This window comes from Rhinopithecus bieti, unplaced genomic scaffold, assembly GCF_001698545.2.
Source record: "Rhinopithecus bieti isolate Rb0 unplaced genomic scaffold, ASM169854v2 scaffold_17971, whole genome shotgun sequence".
NCBI lineage: Eukaryota > Metazoa > Chordata > Mammalia > Primates > Cercopithecidae > Rhinopithecus > Rhinopithecus bieti.
In genome coordinates, this window is record NW_016809834.1 from 3,736,293 (window position 1) to 3,761,351 (window position 25,059).

The 25,059-nt window shown below is 36.0% G+C and overlaps 1 protein-coding gene across 1 annotated transcript in view; it reads right to left on the reverse strand.

The window, feature by feature from the left end:
* Window positions 1–25,059, reverse strand: part of SOX5 (SRY-box transcription factor 5) — a 437,995-nt gene that overhangs the window by 13,307 nt on the left and 399,629 nt on the right. Inside the window, 2 exon segments of the mRNA XM_017890553.1 lie at window positions 2,960–3,068; window positions 19,968–20,113. Coding sequence (XP_017746042.1) covers window positions 2,960–3,068; window positions 19,968–20,113 — 255 coding nt within the window.

The window sequence follows — 25,059 nt, forward strand, 5'->3', positions numbered from 1 at the left end:
CTGATAATGGTACTGCCGGTTCTTAAGACAGATGCTTGTTTATGAAGTTTTTGTGATAAGCTTTGTGGTGGCAAATGTCCTATTTGTATTTTTAACTCATTTCTAATCTGTTATCTCTTTCTTTCAATGGACTGTTTCACCATTTACTTTCAACAGCTCAAAATAAACTCTGATAAGGGATTTTTGATGCCATTCGGAAAGAGGATAGTTAGATTAAATCAATAGGCATACCAGTAGTGTGGAAATATTAAATAGGTAAAGAAGCACAAATCAATTTGGCAGAATGGATGATTATAGGGGAGGATATATCTTTGCTACTTAAAGAAGGTCTGAACATATAATACCTTATGTTCTTTTTCTCTCTCCGAGGTTACAAAATAAAACACCAACCAATTTTTTAGGTCAAAACAATATATATATTTCCCTGTAATATAATTGGCTTTTCTTTGAAATTCTATGCTGACAAATGCATGACATATGCTGATACAGCAATGACAGGTCTGCCCCAAAATATATGTAAAATGGTACGGAAAAGAACAAATGAACAATTAACATTACTCTGTTTCTTAAGGAGTCTACAGTCACATGTTTAAGATGAGAAAATAAAATTTCCTTTGAATTTTCCCCTCATATTTAAAGTTATCCAAAGAGTCCCATGCACAGTTACATTTCAATCAGTAAGATTCACAGATGATAAAACACAATTCATGAGTTAACAACAATATCTTTGGAAGCTGTATTCACTCCTCCAGCCTATGTGGCTCCTTAGAATGGCTTCAGCAGATTAAATAGCTTCCAAGATACTTGAGTTCAGGCAAAGAGAAAATAAGGAGAACCAGTAGAACTCTGACAGTAGGTTTTCACTGGTTATTACCACAAAATAAGTAGATGTATTTTGATAGTATCTAAAATTTAAAATACTTTGGAGACTTGTAGAGACTGTATTCTCAAGAAAAGCACTGCTTTTCTTTTTTTGCTTTGTAGTCATTCCTCATCTTTCTCTTTTTTTTTTTTTAAATCTGGGTAGGACGACAAGAATCAACACAAACATTGCGCCAAACCTTGAAGACCTCTTATAGCACAGGCACACTTCAAAACATAGCATTACGTGCTTGGTGAAGTTCTCAACATTTCTCAATTAATAACATGCTCTTTGGTTTAATGAAAAGTGGAAAATATTTCACAAACAGCATGATTGAATTTAGCTAGTGACAGCAACAAAACTTTGATGTTTTAATGCTGATTACTGTGGGTATATTTTATCATGCTAATACAACTTAAAATTTATGAAATGTGTTATTACCAGTAATTGTCTTTTATTGACAAAATAAGTGCAAATATATGGCAACATCTTCCTAAAATGGGTTTGTAACTAGCAAATGATCATTTGCACATCTGCCTTTTCTTGTTCTTACACCTTACAGCAACATAAGCAATAAAATGAACATTATGTGTCTTCATCAAATCTAAACAAGCTCTTTAAATGTACATAGACTCGGTTTATCTCAGCTAAGTGAAGCAGAAAATAGAAGAAAATATTTGCAACATTAGACCCAGGAAAATGCAAATTGAATCCAATTGAATAAAAATCAGTTTTGATAGAATTATGTGTTTCAACGTTCAGGTTTGTTTAGTCCCTCGACTAGTATAGACCTGGTTTTAAAAGTAGAATTGGCTCAAGGCACAGAGTAGACAGCTGTGTATACTGGAGGATTCAAGGGGGCCCCCTCTCAAAATATGCATCTCACTGATTTGCCCCTGTGCACTCCTCTCTATATGCAGGGAAATTCCCTGTAGTAGTACCAAAGTTGAGGTCGGTACCACCAAAGGAATGCCTAACATGCATGGATGCCACCTGACAGTAGAGAGATGCTCCCAGCCAGGATGTTGTATAAGAAGAACAGCACTTCTTCTTTTTCCCTCTTTGCTATGCTCTTAAAAATCAGAGTATCGATTTAATTTGTTGTCACTGTCAGATGTTTAGAATATTCAGAGATGATACAGAAAACAGAAGTCTGGAGGCCTAGGAGAGGGGAGCATAAAGTTGTACAGCTGAATTCTAGCTAGGTTACGGAGAGTGGGCAGGACACTTGACTATGCAGTATATAGCACTGGGGAGAAGGGTTCCAAAATGGAAGAAACTATCCTGGAAATGTCCTCTGAGCCATGTATTCTGGTCAGGGCTTGACAAATGGAAACTTAAAAACGAGCCAATAGAAACAAATTTCTGAAAAAGTACATTTTGGGTACAAGAAATAGGGAAGTGAGGCCACGTGCAGTAGCTCACGCCTATAATACTAGCACTTTTGGAGGCTGAGGTGGGAGGATCACTCAAGCCCAGGAGTTTGAGACCAGCCTGGACAACATAGTGAGTCCTTGTCTCTTAAAAAAAAAAAAAATTGCTGGGCATGTTGGCATGCACCTATATAGTCCCAGCTACTTGGGAGGCTGAGGTGGGAGGATCACTTGAGCCTGGGAAGCTAAGGCTGCAGTGAGCTGGGACTGCACCACTGCACTCCAGCATGGACTACAGAGCAGGACTCTGTCAAAAAAACAAAACAAAACAAACAAACAAAAAAGACAAAGAAGGAAACAAATAGGGAAGCGAGGAGAGGAATGGGGAAGATGATGATGAAGAGCATTTGCTTTAGAATCCTGCCATCTCGATTTAAATTCCTGCCTCTGGCACTTAGAGCCCTATGACGTGGGGAAAATGCTTCAAAACTCCTGAGGCTCAGACTCTTTCTCTGCAATGGGCCTGACTAGGAATTAAATGAGATGATTTATGCAAAACACTCAGCAGAGTGCTTGGCACATGGGAACTGCTCAGTATATGTGACCTCTTAAGGTAATGATCAGGTATGAGGTGGCTGTCTAGTCTATTTTTTAGCAGTTTTAATTGGCACTAAATAGACACTTTCTCACATTATTAGAATATATATGAACAATTTTCACAAACCATCAGAATCTCCACTCAGATTGAAATCCATCATTGCATGGCTAAATTTTCCTTCTTCATTCTGTTTAACTGCCAGTTGCTGAGTCAGACTCTCCAGTGTTGTTTTTTCCTTTAAAAAAATTATAATGAGAGATCAGTCTAGGAATTATAATTATTTGAAGACTTTCTTTTTCTTGGGCCATATATAATACATTAGCTCCTGGAAAGGATGCAGTGTTGATTTCTTCACCTTTTTACGTTCAGCACATTAACCTGAAGTCATTAAGAGAATGATCAGCAGGATCTTTGAAGGAGCTCTGATTCTCATAGACCCCTATAAAGTCTTGGCATTTGGGTTTGGTATGCCTAAAGGATCTATGCCGGGATCCTTGGAGACAACCGTCCCAAATTACAAAATGTGCATAGAAATTTCATGGAAGCAACCTGTTTTACATTTGGAATGTCTGCTTTATTTTTGGCCAGACAGTAGAAGTATAGGAGTGGCATGAAGCCCAGAGAAAGTCTTCCAATAGTCAGGTGACCAAATAATAGAAACATAATTCACAGTAGTGCCCTCTGGTTGCCATCTTCCCAAATGCCATCTGTATTCCTCATGCAAGGGTAATGAAGACGTTTAAATATTCATTGCTAATTGCTTGTCAAGTCTCTGTACATCCAATGTGAGTGCCTGCTACTTGGACCACAATTTGATTTGGATTGCTAAGCCAAAATATTGAGTTGGCGAATTATTTGAGATACAAATATACCAAAATTAGATCTACAGAGACATCAAGTTGTTTAAGCATGCAGTGCACGATTCACATTCATGGAGAACATGGCATTACAAAATAAATTATTTTCAAGAAAAATATAATGCTTAATCTAAACCATATGAGACATTAAACTACTGTCAAATTAAGAAACTGGGCGACTTTAGGAACAGAAAAAGCATATAATGAAAGGCTGATAACTTTCTCTTGAACTCTCCAGCATTGCTCTCAGGATGATGTAGTAGCAAAACAGTTTTAAGAAAAGCATCCATTGGATCTCATCACATTGTCTCAAGTTTCTTTATAATTATTCATCTCATTTTCTGAGGAACATAGCCATGAATCATACTAGTGAACAACATACACTGCAGAACTGCTATTGATACAATAAAATGTTCACAGAAAGTAATCAATGATTTAAGATAATTGTATTACAGGTAAAGGGCCCAACTAATGTTCCCACCAAGAACTAATAAGATATTGAAATTCTTCACACAGTACACGCTTTATCTCAATGAAGTCTCTGACAATGTGACAATTGTGCATACTAGATTAAAAAGTCTCTTAAGCCAGTGGCCTTGGAACTCCTGTACTCTATTCATCAAAGTATGTACATTATTTAATAGAAAACTATTTTTAAATTGTCAATCAGTATAAAATACAGTAGAGAAACTGGGACAAAATAGTTTATATTAACTTTAGTTGTATAGAATTAAATAGTATTAAAGTTGAAATAAGTTACGCATTTAACACTGTAGAATCTGACTCGATTTGTTTTGTGTGTGAGGTTGTTGTTTTCAGCTGTTTTATATGTTTTGGATGTCTTTTGCTGAGAGAGTCGGCTGTATATATTCAGCTGAGCTCAGGAGCATCAAGGACACCAGCTTAACAGACTTTCTTTACAGTAAATGTAGCTGTTAAAACAAAAGACAGTTACATTTGAAAACACACACACACACACACACACATTCCATCAACATGATCTGATAGTCCTCGGGTCAATGAAGACTTTACTGTACTCTCTTTGAGGAATGTACTGGGCTTGGATCACCTCTTAGCTTTTGATTTAACAGTATAGGGCAATAATACTACACATTTTCTAGAGAGTTTTCCATTCTGAAGAAAAGTCTTTCAAGAAGAAAAAGCAAAATGAACTCAATCAAAGTAGAAAAAGAATGACACGTTAAGTGACTTCCAAAGTTCTGAGTTCAGCTATACAGATGCCGTGCTGTCTTACCAAGAGGCTAAAATTAACAAACATGAGCAGGAAAGTCACACTCAGTTTTCACAATAAGTAACCTATAATTAGCCACCACTAATGTGCCTAATATTAATAAAATGATTAGCTACCCAAAAGTAAAACTTACTATGCTTCTCAAGAGGATGTCAGTGGCACATAGTGGAAGTCAACACAGCAAGCTGTACTTTCTCATAATAGTATAGTAATTTATACTATTTGTACAAATTTAAGTTTTTTGTATAGTAATTTAAGCTAACAGACATGTGAACAGGCAAAAGGAAAGGTGATTGCAGGAATTGGAGAACATGAGGTATGCCTTTAATTAAAGCAGATTACAACAGCATGTAAATCAAAATGATAACATTGCCACATTTTTTAAAAAAGTATGGACAATACATTCAGAAGACAAAGAAACTGATGTGAGGAGGAGATAATAACAACTTAAGTAAAAAATAATTATCCTATAATTCCATATGAAAACTGATCCTATTAAGTTGATACATAGTACTTATGTATAAAAGTAGATATAAATTTATATGTGGTTAGGTGTCTAGGTAATATATTGAACCACCAAAAGAATGAATTGGATTTAAGAATAGTTCTCAAAAGTTTAAATGCAACTGAATGGCATATAGGAGGGGAAACAATCAGCCAAATGCTATAAAGCAGAAGTGCTGACACACTAGAAAAATCTCTCCTACTCTATCCTTTTAATCCCACCTGTCTCTGGCCATCCCCTCTCTGAAGGGTTCACCTATGCACTATCATGTATAAAGCTCAACCATTTGAGATTCTGTTCTGTGGGTTAAATATTTCCTTTTCTAAAAGTGTCTGTTCATAAGAGTAAATACTACTGGAAAAGGTAATATTTTGATTCTCAAAGTTCTTATAAATAAAATAATCTTTTCTAAATAGAGGCAGCTGGAACAAAACAAGGACAGTAGATTTCAGGTAAGCAGAGGGTTAAGAGGGAAGATGTTGAAAATGGGAAACACCCAAGAAACTGCTTTTGGGAAAACAAATATATGTTGATGGGCACAAGTGACCATTTTTTACCAATCTTATAATCTGATAAAAATCATGTTAGTGATATCAATCTTATAATCTGATAAAAATCATGACTCTGATTAAAATCATGTTAGTCAAGAGTTTGTGCAGAAAAATAGCATCCCCTTCCCTGATTTAAAGATCAGTATTCTGGAACACAAATCCAGCCCAGCACTTAGAAATGTTGATATGAAAATGACAAGATTCATTGGTCTTTTCTCCTTTACCTTCTTTTTATTAGAGAGAAAGCAAAAAAAGAAGAAAAGTAAACACATTTAAAGGAATACTCTCCAAAATGCTAAATGCACTGAATGATGTCAGAATAGAGGGCAAAAATAGATTAATTACAACAAAGTAGTCAACATGTTAAAGTCCCGGGGTATGGGCCAAATAAGATGACCTGCATGCTTTCTCTCTTGAATAAAAACTAGCAATGGGATAACAACTAGATTCCTTTGGAAAGATGAGTCTTATCTGCCTAATCACGTCTTTACAACTCTGCAGGTTTGCTGAGATCAAGGAGAAACATTAGGTTAAGTCTGTTTAAAAACAGACTTGAAAAAATCTTCTGATTTTATGTTGACTTGAAAAAAGATCCAAGTGAATTGTATCTCATCGACAGAAGAAAGTTGTAGGCCGCATGGTTTCCTGGGTGCAAATGAATAACTCCAAAATCTGACATACAGAAAGCTATTATTAATGTATTAATATTCACTTGGGGGACTTGGTAGCTGGTCTTGTGCTCTGTGACTTATCCACAGACTTGCATAATGGAAAACAGCATGTGTACTGTTTGCACATAATCCCAGGCTATGGTGGGAATAAAAAAGGAGAGCCAAGAAATAGCTAAAGAGATATGGACACTTTGTTGATTGGAAGTAGTCAGTATCAATTCATACTTCTAAGCCAAAAACCATTCTGAATGACGAAAGGCCACAGGGATTCATGGGAAGAGGACATTTTTGAGGTTGGAAAATAATGAGTTTTGGCATCAGGAATATCACATTTTAACCAAACTCTCTGCCATATATATTAGCCATATTGCTTTAGACAAATTAGTTATCCTCCTTGAGTTCCAGAATCCTAGTTTGTAAAATGATAAACATGTGTTAGATTCTCATTACTTTGAAAAGTTTAAGATAGATATACTTTTAATATTATTTTTAAAATGTCAATGGGGAAAATTGAAAAGACAGGGAATCTAACATGTAATAATTATAGAAATAGTTAAATTTGAGTATTAAGTAGCCTGTTATGATGATAAACTCTATTCTGTATGACCAAATATGCATTATAAAAGGGAATTTTAGTCACAACTCTAAATATTGTCAAAAGTTTTCCCTCTTTTTCCTACCATTTACCACAATATATTTGATCATTGTTTATTATTTCAATTTCATACTCAGGCATGATGAGTTAACAGTTCCAGACTGTAAATCTAGTACATAGTTTAACTGAAAAAATTTCCCTACTCCATTATTTCATCTTAAAAAACATCGAAAACAACTGATAATTCACTATTTTTGCAAAGTTTCTAATAGGCATCCTATGTTGGTATTTCACAGAGCAGTCAAAACAAAGAAACACACAAACTATACTTTAGAGGTAGGTATTTCCTTAGTTACCTAATCCTAAATTAAACAGTGCATGAGTAGATAAGTCTTCTATTACACCCTGAAACTGGGATTCAGCTAAGTGATGAGCTTTGCTCTCTACCTGACAAACATACACAAAGAGATGGGCTGTGGATCAGCTATCATAATGGACATCCCTGAAATAAAGCTCACAAAGCTATAAAACTCATAAAAAGCACATGCATGAAATGACAGAATAGAGTGTGACTGTCAAATGTTGACTCAGTAACAGTTAAACCCCTTCTGGCTGCACTTCTTTATGGTCTCCTACTATATTAATGACATGGGAAGAAAGAAGAAACAAAAAAAGGTTTTTAACCCTCTAATTATGTGAACCTCACAGACCACCAAAGAAGATGAAAGATTATTTATAATGTCATAACAATTTATCAGTTGGAGATTCTTTTCATCAGCTTAAGTATAAAGAAATAATTCACATGTCTACTCTTTAACCTCCTGGTTTCACTCTTGCTTATTAATATCTCAATTTTTTAGAAAATATCATCTACCCACATAATATAACACCGAAAATGGGAGAAAAGGCTTTCTTGTAAGTTATGTATAAATGACATATAAACTATGTATGTGTGCACACAAATACACACTCACATAAATACACATTTTCCTCTAACTCTAACAAAAGTACATGTTGAAGAGATCTGTCACTAATTTTACCTCTATTGAGTGTGAATTTATCCATTAGAATATCCATAGACCCTTTGGTATTCTGGAATTTAATATTCCTTGAAAAAAAGAGAATTTTTCTATTCATTTTCTCCATCGAGAATTATAGCGAGATATGAACTAAGGGGATGGAAAGGTCCATATACATCCTCTGGTCTAGTCATCCACAAAAACCGCCTGATTTAATTCTGACTTTTTTCCCTTTCTGAATTCCCTCATGAATTAAAACCCATAATTTTGTTCCACAATCTAATTTCCTTTTGTAAAATTTGGTAGCTAGCTTCATGAAAAGTTGCTTGTATAATTCTGACTCAACTTCTCAGCAGGTTAATTTCATCAGGCAATCTGATCATGTGAAATGTATCAGCAGATCAAGTTTTCTTAAGCAGTACTACAAAGTCAAAGATGGTTCAGAAACACACAGTATAGAAACTTGAGAGTTTTGATCTTGGTGAATAACTTTTCAAAATCTTAAAATGACTTGATAATACTGATAAATCCTTATTAATGATTTTCAAAGAAGTGATTTTAAAATGGAAGCAATATTTCAAAACTGATGACAAATATCTAATTTTGATCTTTATGAAGAAAGAAAGAAATTTGAGGAAATATGACTTTAGCACCTAATGTATACTCCAGAAAAGATGGGGTTACCTATAAAGATTAGTTCGGAGCACTTGGTAGAGGCTGTGGTAATGACAGGAAGTTGGTATGGATTCACTAAAATAATGTTATAATAGCCTCATTTTCTTTTTAAATAGGTGTTGGAATGCAGACCAGGGAAACTCAATGACAATAATTGTTTGGACTTAACTCAGTTTAACTAAGTTTTTGAGCATCCCCCTATCTCTTAAACCTTGTTGTCATAATGAAGAAATTACACAGGATACTGAAAAAAAGGGTTTGAATAGAGTAGGAAGAAAAAATCAACAATCATTGTCTTTAAGTATCTTAAGAACCTCCACGTTTAAAAAGAATAAACAGCTATTGTTTGTGAAATAGAGATAGAGTTTGTCCATATGTAGTTAGGAGATAGAACACTGATCAAAGACTGTAAGTTATCAGGTGAAAGATAATGAACTACTGAAGGAAGAGAGATCTAATAGTCAGAGCTGCCTATCCATTGAACGGGCTGTCTCAGGATGGAAGAAATTTCCACCTTCCTAGAGATTTTCAAGTGGTGGACATATGACTACCTGCCTAGCATATTACAGATACTGAAGAGGCAATTCAAGGTTGAATGATAGGCCCTTTTCATTTTCTTTCAAACCTTCAATTCTATGATTTTATGTCCTACTTGACTGAACTCAATATAACAAAACTGTTTTGACATATATCTCACAGAAAACAGGCTTTGATTCTTTTTAAACATGGAGATGTGCAAGGTATTTAAAGACAACTATTGCTGATATTTTCTTTACACTCCACTGAAGTCTCTTTTTCAGGTTCTTGTGTAATTTGTCATACTTTTATACGTTCTCTATTCATAAAAGATAAATTTTCTCAAAAGTCATTAACAAGTTTCAACACTTAAAGCTATGGGTTTGTAATCAATAATTCCATAATTCTTTTCTTAAATTCAAGGAAGACATTTCAAATTATGAAAGAAACAAAAATCTGATTGCTTTTCGGACATATTTTGTGAAGAGACTATCCAACAGTAATTAGACTTACAAATTCAGGTACCTTGTTAAAGACACACTTAAACATTCCCAGTCAACATTACAAATTTAGTCGTTAAGACAGAAAACCACTGTCACAGGGAGGAAAAAATCCCTATGGCCAGGATGTGTAATGTACAGAAAAGCTACTCAAAAGAATGTATAGGAAACAAAGAATTCACTAAGAACTTTACACAAGAATACTATCACAGTAAAGTACGGGCCCTTGCTTCTTTGTCATGATGGTGCTTATGGTGTGTATATGTGGAAGAAGGGAGGCAGGAGGGGAAAAAAACAAAACCTGGGATTTTAAATGTCTTTATATATGGTCAGGCTACAGCCAACATCTAAAGAAAAGGTTGTGTTGTTCTTCCAAACCGTGGCAGACAGACATATTATAAATACTGAGTCAAATCAGAAGGGTTAATGTGAGAAAATCAGGAGGCCGACTAAGAAAAATAATAGAATTTGCAACCTACACAGGATGTCCAGTTGGTGGGAGGGCTACACAAATGTAAACACAAAAGTGGAATATTGTCTGATGATAATTATTCTATAAACAATGGGTAACTCAGTTACTGAGCTACAGAAACATATAGGATTACTTTCTCCAAATTTTCCTTTTCATGGAATAAAAGCTATAAAACTGTCAGCATTCTTACAAATGTAGCCTCAGTAGCCAGTAGTTACTTCAGTTAAATAAATATAATCAGACCATTTTAAAGAGTCATGGCTTGGTTCAGAAATGCTGGGTCTGACAATAGAAACAGGCACATCAGGGTTATAGTTCTCTTTTCAACTATCCATGGTAGTTTTAAATACAGAGAGAGAAAAATATATATTAGAATAGATATTTTAAATCTCTTTTTAATGAATAGCTGAAACTTCATCACTTGTTTTATCAGAGCTGCTAGGAGAAACAAAGTAACTAGGATTGAGTATGTTGTTTTTGCTTTCTTGGCTTATTCGCCAGTGATGGGGTTTGGTGCACAGTGAAGACAGGAAGAAGGAAGGAAGGAGTAAAAACAGGAAAAATGAAGATTTGGAAACCAGATGTACAGATTGTGGAGATGGTGATTGCTTAAATGAAATATTTTTGATCAAGTCTCAAAAATCTGCTGAGGACTACACATGACCAATGCTGGGGCACAAGTGAATTGAACAGGAACTGGGTTACTTTCTGGAATTCCCTCTCCATATTCCATTAGAAAAGAGACTGGGGTTTGAGCTGTAAGAGTTCAATTGAAAGACTGGTCTACCACTTGAATTCCTCTAGTCTTCTCAAATCTCAAGTTTAAAAAGATGTTTTAAACAAAGAATACTGTTCTACTTACACTACAGAGTGAGACCAAAATATGATGGGAAAGCCCTGAGAAAATGTTAAGGTACGAAATCAATATCAACAGCTGTTATACTCCTATGACATAGGCATGAGCAAATCTTTTTTATTTGTAAAAGAGAAGAGATGTGATTGGAAAGATTCAATGAGACCCTTTAAATAAATGCTACATTCCTCATATTTTCCTAATAGCTTTAAATCCATACTGGTAAAATAGCTTGCAATAAATATAATAAAGAATCTATCTAGTAAATATATAGGATAACTGCAAAACAAACTTCTCCTTAATTATTTCAGTGTCTTAATGTGTAAGTGTCTTGAGGGCAGCTGTTTGATCTTGAGGAGAAGGAAGGAATCAAGGGGGAAAAGGAAGACTTCTCTTTGATAGGCCAGGCTTTTATAAAGAGCAATTCTGGCCCAACAACAAAAGTGAGTCTTACTTTACTTACTGAAAATTAGAAAATTCAGAAATGCGGAAATACATATGAAAACGTACAACCCCATAACCTTGGCATAACCACTGCTGACATTTTGTTGTATATTCTTTTAGTCTTTTATCTATGCATTATGGAAATAGACTTTAAAAAATATCGACATCATTCTATACATGGTGTTTTCAAACTTATTTTTTCATGAGTACTATTGTGAGCATATCCTCGAATCCCTAAACAAACAGACAATTTCAATCATCAGAGAGGCCTGTGGGTGTCTCTCTGAAAGCCCAATTTGGCATGCCCTATGAGTCTCATTTTATTGGACCATCCTACACTAACCCCTCTACCAGAATGATGTAAAGAACACAAGACTCTCTGTTTGAAAACATGCACAGCTTTTCTAGGCTAGAAAATTAAACCATAAAAAGTTTACTGGAAAAAAAAAAAAACCTTTAAAAAGCTCCTTAAAACTCACACCATAATTGCTCCCCACCAAGCGTGGGCACTTGCTAGCTGCAAGTAGTGGCACTGTGACAAATGTAGCGAAACTGAAAGCAGGCTATACTAAGAGAAAGAAAAAGTCTTCCACTGGCCATCTGTGAAAATAAGGCATGTGGCCATTAAATGCAGAGGCTGTAAATATACACAAACTCCATGAAGCAAATGGCAAAAAAGGACTAAACTTCAAGCTCAAACAAATCAAAATGTTTAATGCATAGTTACCACTGCTGGACGAAAACAGCTCTGATCTTTGCAGTCTGCAAACTCGGCATGTATTTCAATTAAATACCCCCAAAAAGAAAAGAAATAGAGAGAAAGAAATGAAAAGACACAGAAGAAAACCGTCTAGAACAAAAGGCTACAGACAGCCTATACTCAATTTCTAAAAACAAACAGCCCCTTTAGCTTGCATCAGCCTGTCGAGAATGTCGATTGGAATTATTGAAAGGATGACATATAGAGTGATGGATGGTGATGACATAATACCTATTTGCCTTTTTGTCATGGTCTTTCAAAACTGGCTGCTCTGTGCTGATAATATTCACTAAGGGGTTTTCCTCTCCCCTCCTGTCCCATAAGAAGTGTTCCCTAGCTAAGACACTCAGAATTAAGAAGGTTTTATGAATGAAAAAAAAAGGAAAGAAAACCTAAGGATCAAATGCCAACTTGCACATAAAAAGCTGTCTAGATGTTCTAATAATCAGTTGCCTAGAAAGCCGTTTCCCTTTCATTTTATATACATTTTCAGAGTAGAGAGACTCCAATAATAAGAAGGCAAATATTAAACTTCGGGTTTTGTGTATCTTTTAATTAAAGTCACCAAATAAATAATTACATGTAAATGTAGAGATTAAAAAATAATATATGCTCACTTTAAAAAGAGAAAATACTAATCACTTATGTTATTTTAATTTGTTCTTAGGCAAATTCTAACCAGAGGATTTAAAACATTGGGAATGTTTTTTAGAAACACACACACCCCTAGTAAAATCTGCTTTACCACACACTGTTGCAAAAGTCTGTCTTACTTTCCTCCAGAAGGATTTACCTAACATGCCTACTTCCTTTATACAATTTTTCTCTAGCTATTGAAATATCTATTTCTAATTTGACTTTTAGAATTCATTTTAGCTAAAGGCAACATTTATAAAACCCATCCGTAAATCATTCATTGAAGCATCTTCCACTGACTGAAGAGGCATGGGTTCCTTCATATTCACTTTTTTAAAGCAAAAACCTGTAATGCACAATTCCTCACAGGCCTTCTTCTTATCTAAGGGAAGGAACATGTGTTAGATAATGCTGAACTACATACATTGTGTCAGTTTCCGAAGAGTTAACACTGCTGGCCCCATCCATCAGATGGCCAGCGAAGCATCAGGAAAGAATGATGGATGTAAAATTATTACAGGGCTGCCATCCGATACACTTACTGCCATTTGTAACTAATGCTGGGAATGACACACTTTTTTTCATTATTAAACATCCACATTAAGTCAACATTGGTCACTGTCATTTCATGTTTGGCACTCTGTTAAAGGGAAAGAAGAGGGTTGACAATGGCAGGAAAGAGGTGGGTGTAATGGACGAGTTTCCCAGTGCCAGACAGATAAAATTAACCTTTGTTTACAATCAGCCTATATAGTCTGTGGTAAGGCTTCTTATGAATATGACTCAGAAAGCGTCAAAAATGAAACTATTGTCATTACTGAGTCAATTCTTAATTAAAATATACACGTTATTTACCAAATTTCCATCTTATTTGACAGAAAATTACGAAGAATTTTCACTAAAGCTCAGCAGAAAAAGTAAGACATTTTTCCAGCTATGATTTACAATGATAGATGAATTCATAGCACGCATTATATGTTTATATTCCAGGTACACTGTAGGCAATTAATGTTCAGTGAATAAATTCTCTTCCTTAAGAAATATATGCACACATATGCATGCTTATTTTTGTGAGTGACATCTGTTTTACATAAGAAAAGCAATACAGAAGTTGGTCTTAACACGTATAAGGTGTGTATGTGAATATACTTTTATAGATTTAACCTGTCATCAAGCAAAGTCTTCTTGTGCACATGCTCGTGTGTCATTTAATTCTTCGTGAACCCCAGACAAGGTATAAGAACCCTGGACATGGTCTAGGCACATTGGCTCACGCCTGTCATCCCAGCGCTTTGGGAGGTCAAGGTGGGCGGATCATGAGGTCAGGAGATTGAGAGCATCCTGGCTACTATGGTGAAACCCTGCCTCTACTAATAATACAAAAAATTAGCCAGGCGTGGTGGCACACACCTGTAGTCCCAGCTACTCAGGAGGCTGAGGCAGAAGAATTACTTGAACCCTGGAGGCAGAGCGTGCAGTGAGCCAGGATCGTGCCATTGCACTCCAGCCTGGGTGACAGAGCGAGACTTCGCCTCGGAGAAAAAAAAAAAAAAGAAAAGACCCTGGACATGTAATAGTGGAAGAGCAAAAGACAGATAGATGGCAACAATTATAAAACAAACATAACCAACCAGTTTCATGAAGGAAATATTTGAGAGCTTTGATATCATTTTTTTTATATGCCTATGGCTGACAATCGCCTTTTCGTATGCAACAGCCATTGTCCTTTTCTTCCCAGCTAACATTACCTTCGATCTGAAGATAATCCCTTGATCTCAGAGAAGATAGGATTAGCTCTCTACTTTAGTGGTAAAAAATAATTTATGATCAATTTAAAGCAGTCTCTTTTCCTTTGGCCAGTAATGGTCTTAAAGATGTTCACATGACCCAGTTCTAGTCAATGAGATGTGTGTGGAAGTCAGCTTGAGAAGAGGAATGAAATACCCCCGTATGAATGAAGACTGAAGTTAGCAAAGAGAAAATGACTTCTCCTTCCTGAATCTGCCTGCCTTCATGCGGATGGGATAGCTGCAGGTGCAGCAACCATTTTGTGACCCAAAGGGAAAAGACAAGAGAATCACAGATTTCAACTCTGATATCAAGTTGATGAACTAATGCCACCAAACTCCTACTCCTGAACTTCATTATGTGATAAAAATGAACCACTATTTTTTTTTTTTTTAATTTTTTTGGAACGGCGTTTCACTCTTGTTGCCCAGGCTGGAGTGCAGTGGCGCGATCTTGGCTCACCACAACCTCCGCCTCCCAGGTTCAAGTGATTCTCCTGCCTCAGCCTCTTGAGTAGCTGAGATTACAGGCAAGCGCCACTATGCCTGGTTAATTTCGTATTTTTTAGTAAAGACGGGTTTCACCATGTTGGCCAGGCTGGTCTCTAACTCCCAACCTCAGGTGATCCGCCTGTCTTAGATCCCAAAGTGCTGGGATGACAGGCGTGAGCCACCATGCCTGGCCATGAATCACTATTTAAGCTACCATATTCAGGTTTCCTGATACATGTAGTGAAACTCATTCCTAATAGCTATGACAGTATAGGTACAGTCTTCCCAGGATAACTATATTTGGAGTGAGTGACACAAACGGAAAAGCTTCTGGTCTATTTCTTATTTCAGCTGAGTGCACTGGTTCTCCATTGTATTAACACTGTCTGGTGGGATCAGGACAACAAAAACTGAGCTTTTTATAATCTCTTATTAATATGGATACTTTCAAACACAAGCTCAAGAACCTGTACTTGACTCTGTGAACAAAATTGTGCCATCTAGGTGGTAATGAAGCAAAGTGTGTTTTTTACAAAACAAAATATGAGAGGCTTCTTTCTGTTCCTTCATACCTGAGAAACTCACCTTTTCATCCACAACACTAATCTGTAACAAAGCCATGTGGCAAAAGATAACATTATTTGAACATAAAATCAGTCTACAATTAACCAGAGATGACAATTATAAATAATATTGTGTCCCAGAGTTTCCAAGAAACCTGACACACACAGTTCTTGGGTATGCTGAAACACTTCCAAGAAACGTAAAGAAATTTAAAAAAATCTCTTAGAAGTCTTCCATTAAAATGTGTTTCGGTAAAAATGACTTTCATGATGTGTTTTGGTACGTATCACTGAGAAATCATTGGTCCCTATCTTCACACCTCTAATTGTTTTCACTGTCCAATTACAGCTTTTCAGAATTAAGACCTTCTAGCTGGGATAACCACGTGGCTGGCTATTTGAGATATGAAGAAAAGTTAATGTGTATAAGGCTGTGTACCCAAGAAAACAGATCTCCACCACAAGATTTCAATCATCTGGAGCTCAGGTCATGATATCTTTTAGGTTGATGTAAAGCACCAGGCTGAACTTCTTTTCTTTTTTTCCTTTCTCCCAGTTCCTTTCCTTCTTTCTTTCTGCTTTGTCTCTCTCAATCCTTACCTTACACATATTTTCTGGGTTTAGGGAGTTAGGAGTATTATTATTATTATTATTATTATTGTTATTATTATTTGAGATGGAGTCTCGCCCTGTTGCCCAGGTTGGAGTGCAATGGTGCGATCTTGGCTCACCGCAACCTCCGCCTCCCAGGTTCAAGCAGTTCTCCTGTCTCAGCCTCCTGAGTAGCTGGGATTACAGGCGTGCATCACCACACCCGGGTAATTTTTTTGTATCGTTAGTAGAGATAGGGTTTCACCATATTGGCCAGGCTGGTCTCGAGCTCCTGACCTCATGATCCGCCCGCCTTGGCCACCCAAAGTGCTGGGATTACAGGCGTGAGTCACTGCGCCTGGCCAGCAGTATTCCTTTAGACAGAAAAAAATGCCCTTATTTTGGGATTCAAGTGATATATGATAGTACAAAATGTAAGAGGAATTTATCATATATTTTTTACATCTTTCACTAAACTCTATGGCAAAACTTCAAACCAATTACTAATCCACATATTTATTGGCCATAGATAATACTGAGTGATTATAAAAGTGTAATAAAATGATAAGTGTTAGAAAAATAACACAATATGCATAAATATATGGTTAATATGAGAGAAAACAACTCAAGTATATAACTGATTTGATACGGTCAGCAATATGGGGTCTTTATTCAACTCCTATGGGTGGGCTCACACACATAAATATGTAATGAGTAACAGTCAAATAATAATTTGATCCAAACTGTAAGCTCTATAAAGGCAGAACTCATATTTTCTGGTTTAATACAATACCTCCAGTACATACCACAGTCTCTAATACATAGCATGTGCTAATGTTGAATAATTACTAATTAAAAGATATAAGTGTGACATTATTATCTCATTTTCATGACTTACACAGACATAGATTGATCATTAATATTCTAGAAATGACACCCAAGTTATTTCAACAGGAAAAGTCAACCACAAACTACAGTAATACCTGCTTCAAAGAGTTTCAATAATCTCAATTTCATTTTCAGGTGTCAGGGTAACATAAGGGATGAGATAATTCAGATCCTTTGATTGAGAAGGTTTCCTTTTATATTACAAGAGTTTGTCATACTATTACAATAATGAAACTACTTCATTTCCATAATTTAAGTTTTCACTTAAAACTCATAAATTATAAGACTATAGCTCAAGATGTAACTCAACTGCATTGACAGTACATGATGAAGAGATTCAGGAATGAAGATCTTCTTAAGAACAGAGACATCTTAACTGTCCAACAGGTTTTGGCAGGTATTATTTCAAAAACAGATTTTTTAAAAGTTGTTATAACGGTACAAAAGAGAAAGGAAAATTGAAGCAGTAGCTATCAACAGAGGCAACTCTCACTCCTGCAACCCAAGCAGGAGGTGCTAATCAGAGAAATAAAGTATGACTGTGGAGATGGAACGAGAAGTGGCAATAAGGTCGCCTAACAATGGACAAGTATGGAATAAAGTGAATGCAGATGGTTCCACTCCTGTTACTTAATCAAAAGGCTGTGCAGAGTCACTGGAGCCAGCATAAAGTCATGTGTTAGAACAACAGCTGATCTGTATTAGAGAAGATTAACTCACAGTGCCATGGTGGAGGGCCTAGGATTATTTTATGTACTTCCATTGCCTTACAAGCCGTCAGCACAATTATTGCCCTCCAATGTGAATGACTGATCTGTAACCACAGCTAAACAGCACGCTGCTTAGGGGCCTAGGAGCTTCATGAAGATGAATTTCCATACCATCAAAGCACTTTTAATGGGCTCCCTGATTCAACCACAAGGCCTGCTTTGCAAGTATATAGAACTCAGGATGAAGGCTTCCTGTCCAAAAGGATTTGGTCGGTTGTCACTTGACAATTCCCAGCCAGCACTGGGGAAGAGAAGGGGGAGATAGGTAGAGTTGTCTCTGCTTTGGAGGATTTAAAAAAAAAAAAAAAGGGTACAGATGCTTGCTGAATGCAACCAACTGCTGTATCCACAGCTGAATTCAATGCGCTTAACAAATAACGGCAATTTAGCTATGCTTGCGAGGAATAGCTTGAGTCACTTTGCATTAGCATCTGGCTGAGTGTTAAACTCATTTCTACGTGGGGAGCAGAGAAAAGGAATTTCTGTTCAAGCATCCTTTCAAGAATGTTTAAATATTTGAATATAAATTCCTTTATGCTTGCTATCATTCCTTCTTTAGATCTGTCACTTTGCTTTCTCCCTTCCTTTTGGTGCTTAGCTATAAAAATGTGCCCTTCTCAGGACAACAATGTCATACGTCTTATGTTGTAAGACTGCAAGGGATGTATACTGATCTATCCTTTGCTCTCCCCTCTGGACACACAATAGAATTGAAATCATTTCTCCATCCTTAATTTTTACCATATTAGGACCAGGGAAAGAGCAGTTGTGACAGGATCACCCATACATTTCACCTTCACTATGCAGATTGCCAGCTTCTTAGTGATTATACATCAAACTCCACATAAAACCTGGGAAACTAGAAAGCTATCCAAATTAGCAATCTGCTCATTCTGGACAATTCTGTTTGACTCATAAGCTTCCCATTATGATTAATTTTCCAGTTATTGCTAAGTAGCTGATCATTTTTTCTCTTATCTACTGGATCTATTTATCTAGAGGATTCTGTAAAGAGGACTGGGTAACATTTTAAAATTTCAATTTAAAACATATCAAATATTCCAAAAGTACATAATTCTGAGGATTTTACAACTTATAATATTTTTCTAAATAAAACACCATGTATGCTTAGACAAAAGGGCTTGAAATCACTGTCTCTCAAATTCAGAAGTTTCACTGGCCTTAGTTATAATACAAATAATGTCAAAGTTTTAATAAGTACATTTTGTTTTATGATAAAGTCAAAATTTCCAGTCATGAACTCATCTAACACTTGACAGTGCTTTACGCTGGAAACGTATTATGACAAGCTCAGGATCCTAAATACTTAGAATATGAGCATGGATATCATCCAAGCTTATGCTGATTAAGGAAGATTCAGCATTTCAAATCCAGCTCATCCCCAAATACAAGTTAAGCATCTCTGAAAAGCAAAACTTTTAGTCAGACTCAGATATTTCAAATGCCATTTTGTTTTAATACAAGCTGGTGGCATAAAAGGGGATATTCATTGTCAATAAGGTTTGGAGATGGATCAAGAGAATTATAACTCTATTTCCAGATGGTTTTGATTAGGAAGTTGATGAGGCCGTCTATATTAATGGAGGGAGAAAAGGGACAGAGAATCATTCTGAGGATGATAAGAAGATGGAAATATATATATATATATTTTTTTTATAAAAGCATCAGGCGATTTAATTAAGTATTTCTAGAAAGTAAGTTATGTTATGAACTGACCTTTTCTGTCCGGCAGTTATTGAGACCCAGACTGTTCACAACAGCCACCTTCCCATCAAGCACCTGTTGTTCCCGTCGAAGTTGCTCCTTCATTTGCCGAGCTTCTTGGATTGCCTTGGTGACAGCATCATGGTCATTTAAGTAACCTGAACATGAGACAGATCAAAGGATATCTTTTGTATAAATGCATGTCTAGGCTAGCCTGTAACCATAAAAATCACTTCTTTTCTTGGTAACAGCTAGTGTCCGGCCTATAATGATTTCTCCATGGGATTTATCTAAAATGAATGAATGAATAATTGACAATGACTGATTCATATAGTCATACATAAATATGTTTCCAATATGTTCAAATATCTGTAATAAAAATATAACACCTAAGTGAAATATGGTTGTTTCCAACTATTTTGAAAGAAGTTGAAAATGTAATTTTTAAGTAAATGCTTTAGTTATTATTCGAATATTATTTTGTAGTGCAAATATAAAACCCATTTTTAATTTTTTTTTCCTGCAAGGAACTTTTGAATTTTAGCACAGGATTTAGGTATTCATAATTATAACTATGATTATTGAGTCTCTCCTAGTATTAGAAAGGCCACTTAAGAGGGTCTGTATAGCACTATTAGGTTATATACAGAAGAAATAAATCATTACTAACCGACTGAGGAGCATTTTCTTCCTAAAAATCCATTTATGGTGAAATAAACCACAGGTGGCAGTGGTTTGCTATGGATGCAAACTTGTAATAGTTAGGCTAAATTTCAAGCACAGAATGTAACCAAGCACCTGTAATTGTTTGATAAGAAATTGTGGCTACTCTTAACTATAGTCACACTTAATTCACACTCTTAATAAGATGGCCAAACGATCAGCTTATGCATGCAACTCCACAGTCCATGGTTAGTAATATACACTACCAAAATATTGTTTTTACAGAATAACAGATGTAACAACCAAAACTATTTTATTTAATTTTATTTTAACACTGGTCATTCATTTATTTGATGCATATTAGTATGATGATCTGCATTATATTAGAATAGAATACTGACGGAAAAAGATTATTTTGCAAGTATTTAAAGAAAAGCTAATATCTCATCTTCCTCTCTCCCTATCTTTTAACTAGGGCATAAAATGGCATAAAATGAATCCGTAATATGAAATTGCCCAGAAAAGGGACTTGTTTGTGACACGAGGCTAAATCTAACCAGATCCATTGGTGAATTGTGACAGATGGAGGGACTGTGAGACAGAAGGCAGGCACTAATCACACATAAAATGACCGGCTTGCCTCAACATGTTCCATGGATTCCAGCAAACTTTACACCCTAATCCATTTTTAGAACAAAAAACATCTGGGCCATAAATCCTCTAATCTGCCAAAACACGCTATTAAATCCCATGATTTGTTGAAAAACACTAAGATTAAAGAAAGGAAATATAAAATGGCTAACTGCCGTGTTAGGAAAGTGTTATTAATACTCTTTGTCTCAATTATGAATGTTCTGGTACTAAGAGCCTTGTCTAATCATGTCAGATTACACATCCTTGTTGTATTGCTAGACTCTTCTATCTGATCTGCTGATTGCCAAAAAACATAGAATATTTTCTTGCTGCTTAAACGTTTCTATTGAAGAAACTGATGTCAGAAACTGATGCAGTACTTCAGTGCTGGCAGGTTTCTAAATGATCCATGCCTTTTCCCCTGTTACTATGCGCAGAGTAGACCTGGTCCTCTGATCTCCTTGAGGCAGAAAGAAAAGTTCCAGTGTAGGCGATAGAAAAGGGAAGCTTGAGAGTGATTATATATTTTGCCTTTTAGAGCTAAATTCATTGGAACTTATTCAAAGAACAAAACATCTCTGCTCATTATAAACAACAGTGAATTGAAAACAACTCTAAACCTAGAACAGATCTTCAGGGCTAATAATTACTGTAAAAGATGGTTGTATTTTATTATCCTCAACATCCTAATTTGGATCTCCTGTACAACGTTCTTAATGTATAATTCTTGAACTTGTTCATGAACAATATTACTCTAGATAGAAATACAACTCTTACATGACCGTGACGGTCTTGGTATACGTTCATTTAGTAATATCTTAAGAAGATCAGTCTGATTTTCCTATGCTCTAACCCCTGTTTATACGCAACCTGGCATCAAACATTTTTGTAGTCTATTTAGCTTCTATGTAGTCTAATTAGCTTCTCCAGAACACAAATACATTTGAAATGGCTTGGCACATGGCACTGAATAAAAGCATGAATTCTTTATGCTTTTTAGGGACTGCCAAGATAACATTGTGTAGGAAAAATGATTAATATAGATGCAAGAGGAATGTAAATTATTATGAGGGGGAGTAACTGACAGACCTATATTCTGTAATGGTTATTTCCAATTTGAGATGTGTGTTTCTGTGCAGGTAGAAATAACTGTTCACTTTAAAATAAACATTCTTGCTTTTAGAGACTCTTGAGTTTTCGTTATAATGCTATATGAAATGTTAACATTTGTCTGCTACGTTAAATCATAAAGCCATTTATATATGACAACATTCAATCTTAATAGGATTGTTTGCTGGTTCTTTACAGTTTGTTCTCCTCATAGTCACCAAATCCTTAACCCTGCTGACTCCGTCTCTCTCAGCAAATGGCCTTGCCTCTGATTTTGCAAAAAGCAGTAAGGCTGAACTCTCACCTTCCTGACCCTACCCACACTCTTACCTTCTGCTGCCTTCAAATTTATGTCCATTTATGCCTGTTTTGCTCCTCCTGTTTCAGTAAAAATGGTCACTTTGCTTTCAATCAAGGCAAATCTCCTAATAAGAGTTCTAGATTTCTATACTTCTTCATTGATTATTCTGTTTCTCATTTGTATCATCTATCTAATTATCTCTACCCTCTCTACTACCTCAACCTGTAGATACTTAAGTTTCTCTTTTCTCCCAAAACAAGCAAATAAAGTGTCTTCTTTAACTTTGTTTTGCCCTCTCTTTCCAATACTGTTTCTCTTTTTATCTTTGAAGTCAAGCCTCTCAAAGATGTATTATCTCATAATCTCCCATTCCCTCCGTACTCTCCAGTTCTCACTGCAATCTTGTTTCTGGTGCTATTGGTCTTTAGTTGTCGAATAAATCCAGAGGACATTTTCCATTTCTTGAGAGGGATGACAGCATTGACCATCCTCTCATTATTGAATCTCATTTTAGCACTGTTCCTTTTTCCTCATTGCCTCTCCTCTGTGTTTGTATCCCTGCCTGGGACCCTTCCTTCACCTAATCCTTAGATTTTGATTCAAGATTCCAATTATTAGAAAAAGCATGTGTTCTGGAGCTGGGCAAGCCTGAATTAAAATCCTAGCTTTGACACTTACTAGCTACATAAATTATACAAGTTGTTTTACTTTTCTAAGTTTCAAGTAACTTATGAGTAATTTCTCATAAGTTAAATAGGGATAACACTCACTAGATAACAGAAATGTCAAGATTAAGTGAGGTTATATAGTCTTTCATCATAATAAATGGTCAATGAAAGTTATTCAGTAACTGTCACTTTATAAAATGGCATAGTAAAATAAGTAGAATTTGGAAATTGGATTCAACTGGATCTGGGATTTCCAGTTCTTGGTAAGTGTGATATTTGACAAATTTTAATGCTCAATCTAAGTTTTCACTTCCCTTAACCACAAAATGAAGGTAAAGTTGATGGAAGAATTAGACGAAATAACACATGTGAAGGAGGAAATAGCACGTGGTATCTGCAGAGGCAGGAAAAGATGTTAGACTCCTTTCTTTACTCTTTACACTTTCATTTCCCCTATATGTTCACTCTTAGCACTCTTGTTAACATGGCTTTGACTATTATGATGCAATCTGTGAGGAGATGTCATTCCTTGGCTGGCACAGAGGTTCAATTAAATGGGCGTCAGACCATAAAGGCCAAAGAGACACATAATGGCTATCTGATAGATACATTTTATTCTGCCTTCATTATAGATTCAAGCAACAATTGCATCTAAAGTCAGGATCAGATGGGAGGGCATGTGTATAGGAGAGGTTTGGTGAACCTCAGCCTTAAGAGGAAAACGAGATGGCAAAGGTTAATATAACTTCCAGTTAACATCTCAAATGAGATTTGGAAAATGTGGGTTAGAAATCAGTAATGTAAGAAATTTGTGAGATTCTGTAACTTTGTTAAATTCACTATAATGTTATTTATTTATTTAGTTAGTTTTGAAACAAGGTCTCACCCAGGCTGGAGTGCAGTGGCACGATCATAGCTCACTGCAAACTTGAACTTCTGGGCTCAAGCAATCCACCTGCCTCAGCCTCCTGAGTAGCTGGCACTATGGCACTATTACCCCAGTTCCTTTTAAGTTTTGAAGAGATAGAGTCTTGCTATGTTGCCCAGGCTGGTCTAGAACTCCTGGATTTACCCCGTTCTCCCGCCTTGGCCTCCCAAAGTGCTAGTGTTACGGGTGGGAGCTACCGCGCCTGGCCTGCAATTCCATGTTTTATGCTTTGGTGCTTCTTCTGAACCATCACCAAAAATATTCTCAAAATTCTTGTTTTTCTTAACGAAAAGGTCCCTTATATATTTTTTCAGAGGCAGAAAAGAAGGGACAAACCAGAAAGTCTAATTTTTGAGGAGATCAACTCTAAAAGGAAAGAATTAGTAATGGCTGCTATACAAGGAAAGAAAATAAAATACAAACCCACTTGTAATGGGTTGAATTTTGTCTGCCCAACAGATATATCCAAGTCCTAAACTTCATTATCTGTGACTCTGGCCTCTTTTGAAAACAAGGTATTTGAAGATGTAATTAAGGATCTCGAGGTGAGATCGCCCTGAAATTAAGGTTGATATTCATCTAATCCAATAACCAGTTTCCTTAAAAGAGGAGAGAGATTTGACCCATAGAAATAGGGGAGAAAGCAAAGTGAATAGGCAGGCAGAGATTGGAGTTATGCATCTATGAGCCAGGACTGTCTGCAGCATGGAGGCATGGAACAGATTCTCATTCAGAGCTTCCAGAAGGAACGAACCCTGCTGACACCTTGATCTCAGATTTCTAGTCCCGGGAATAGCAAGA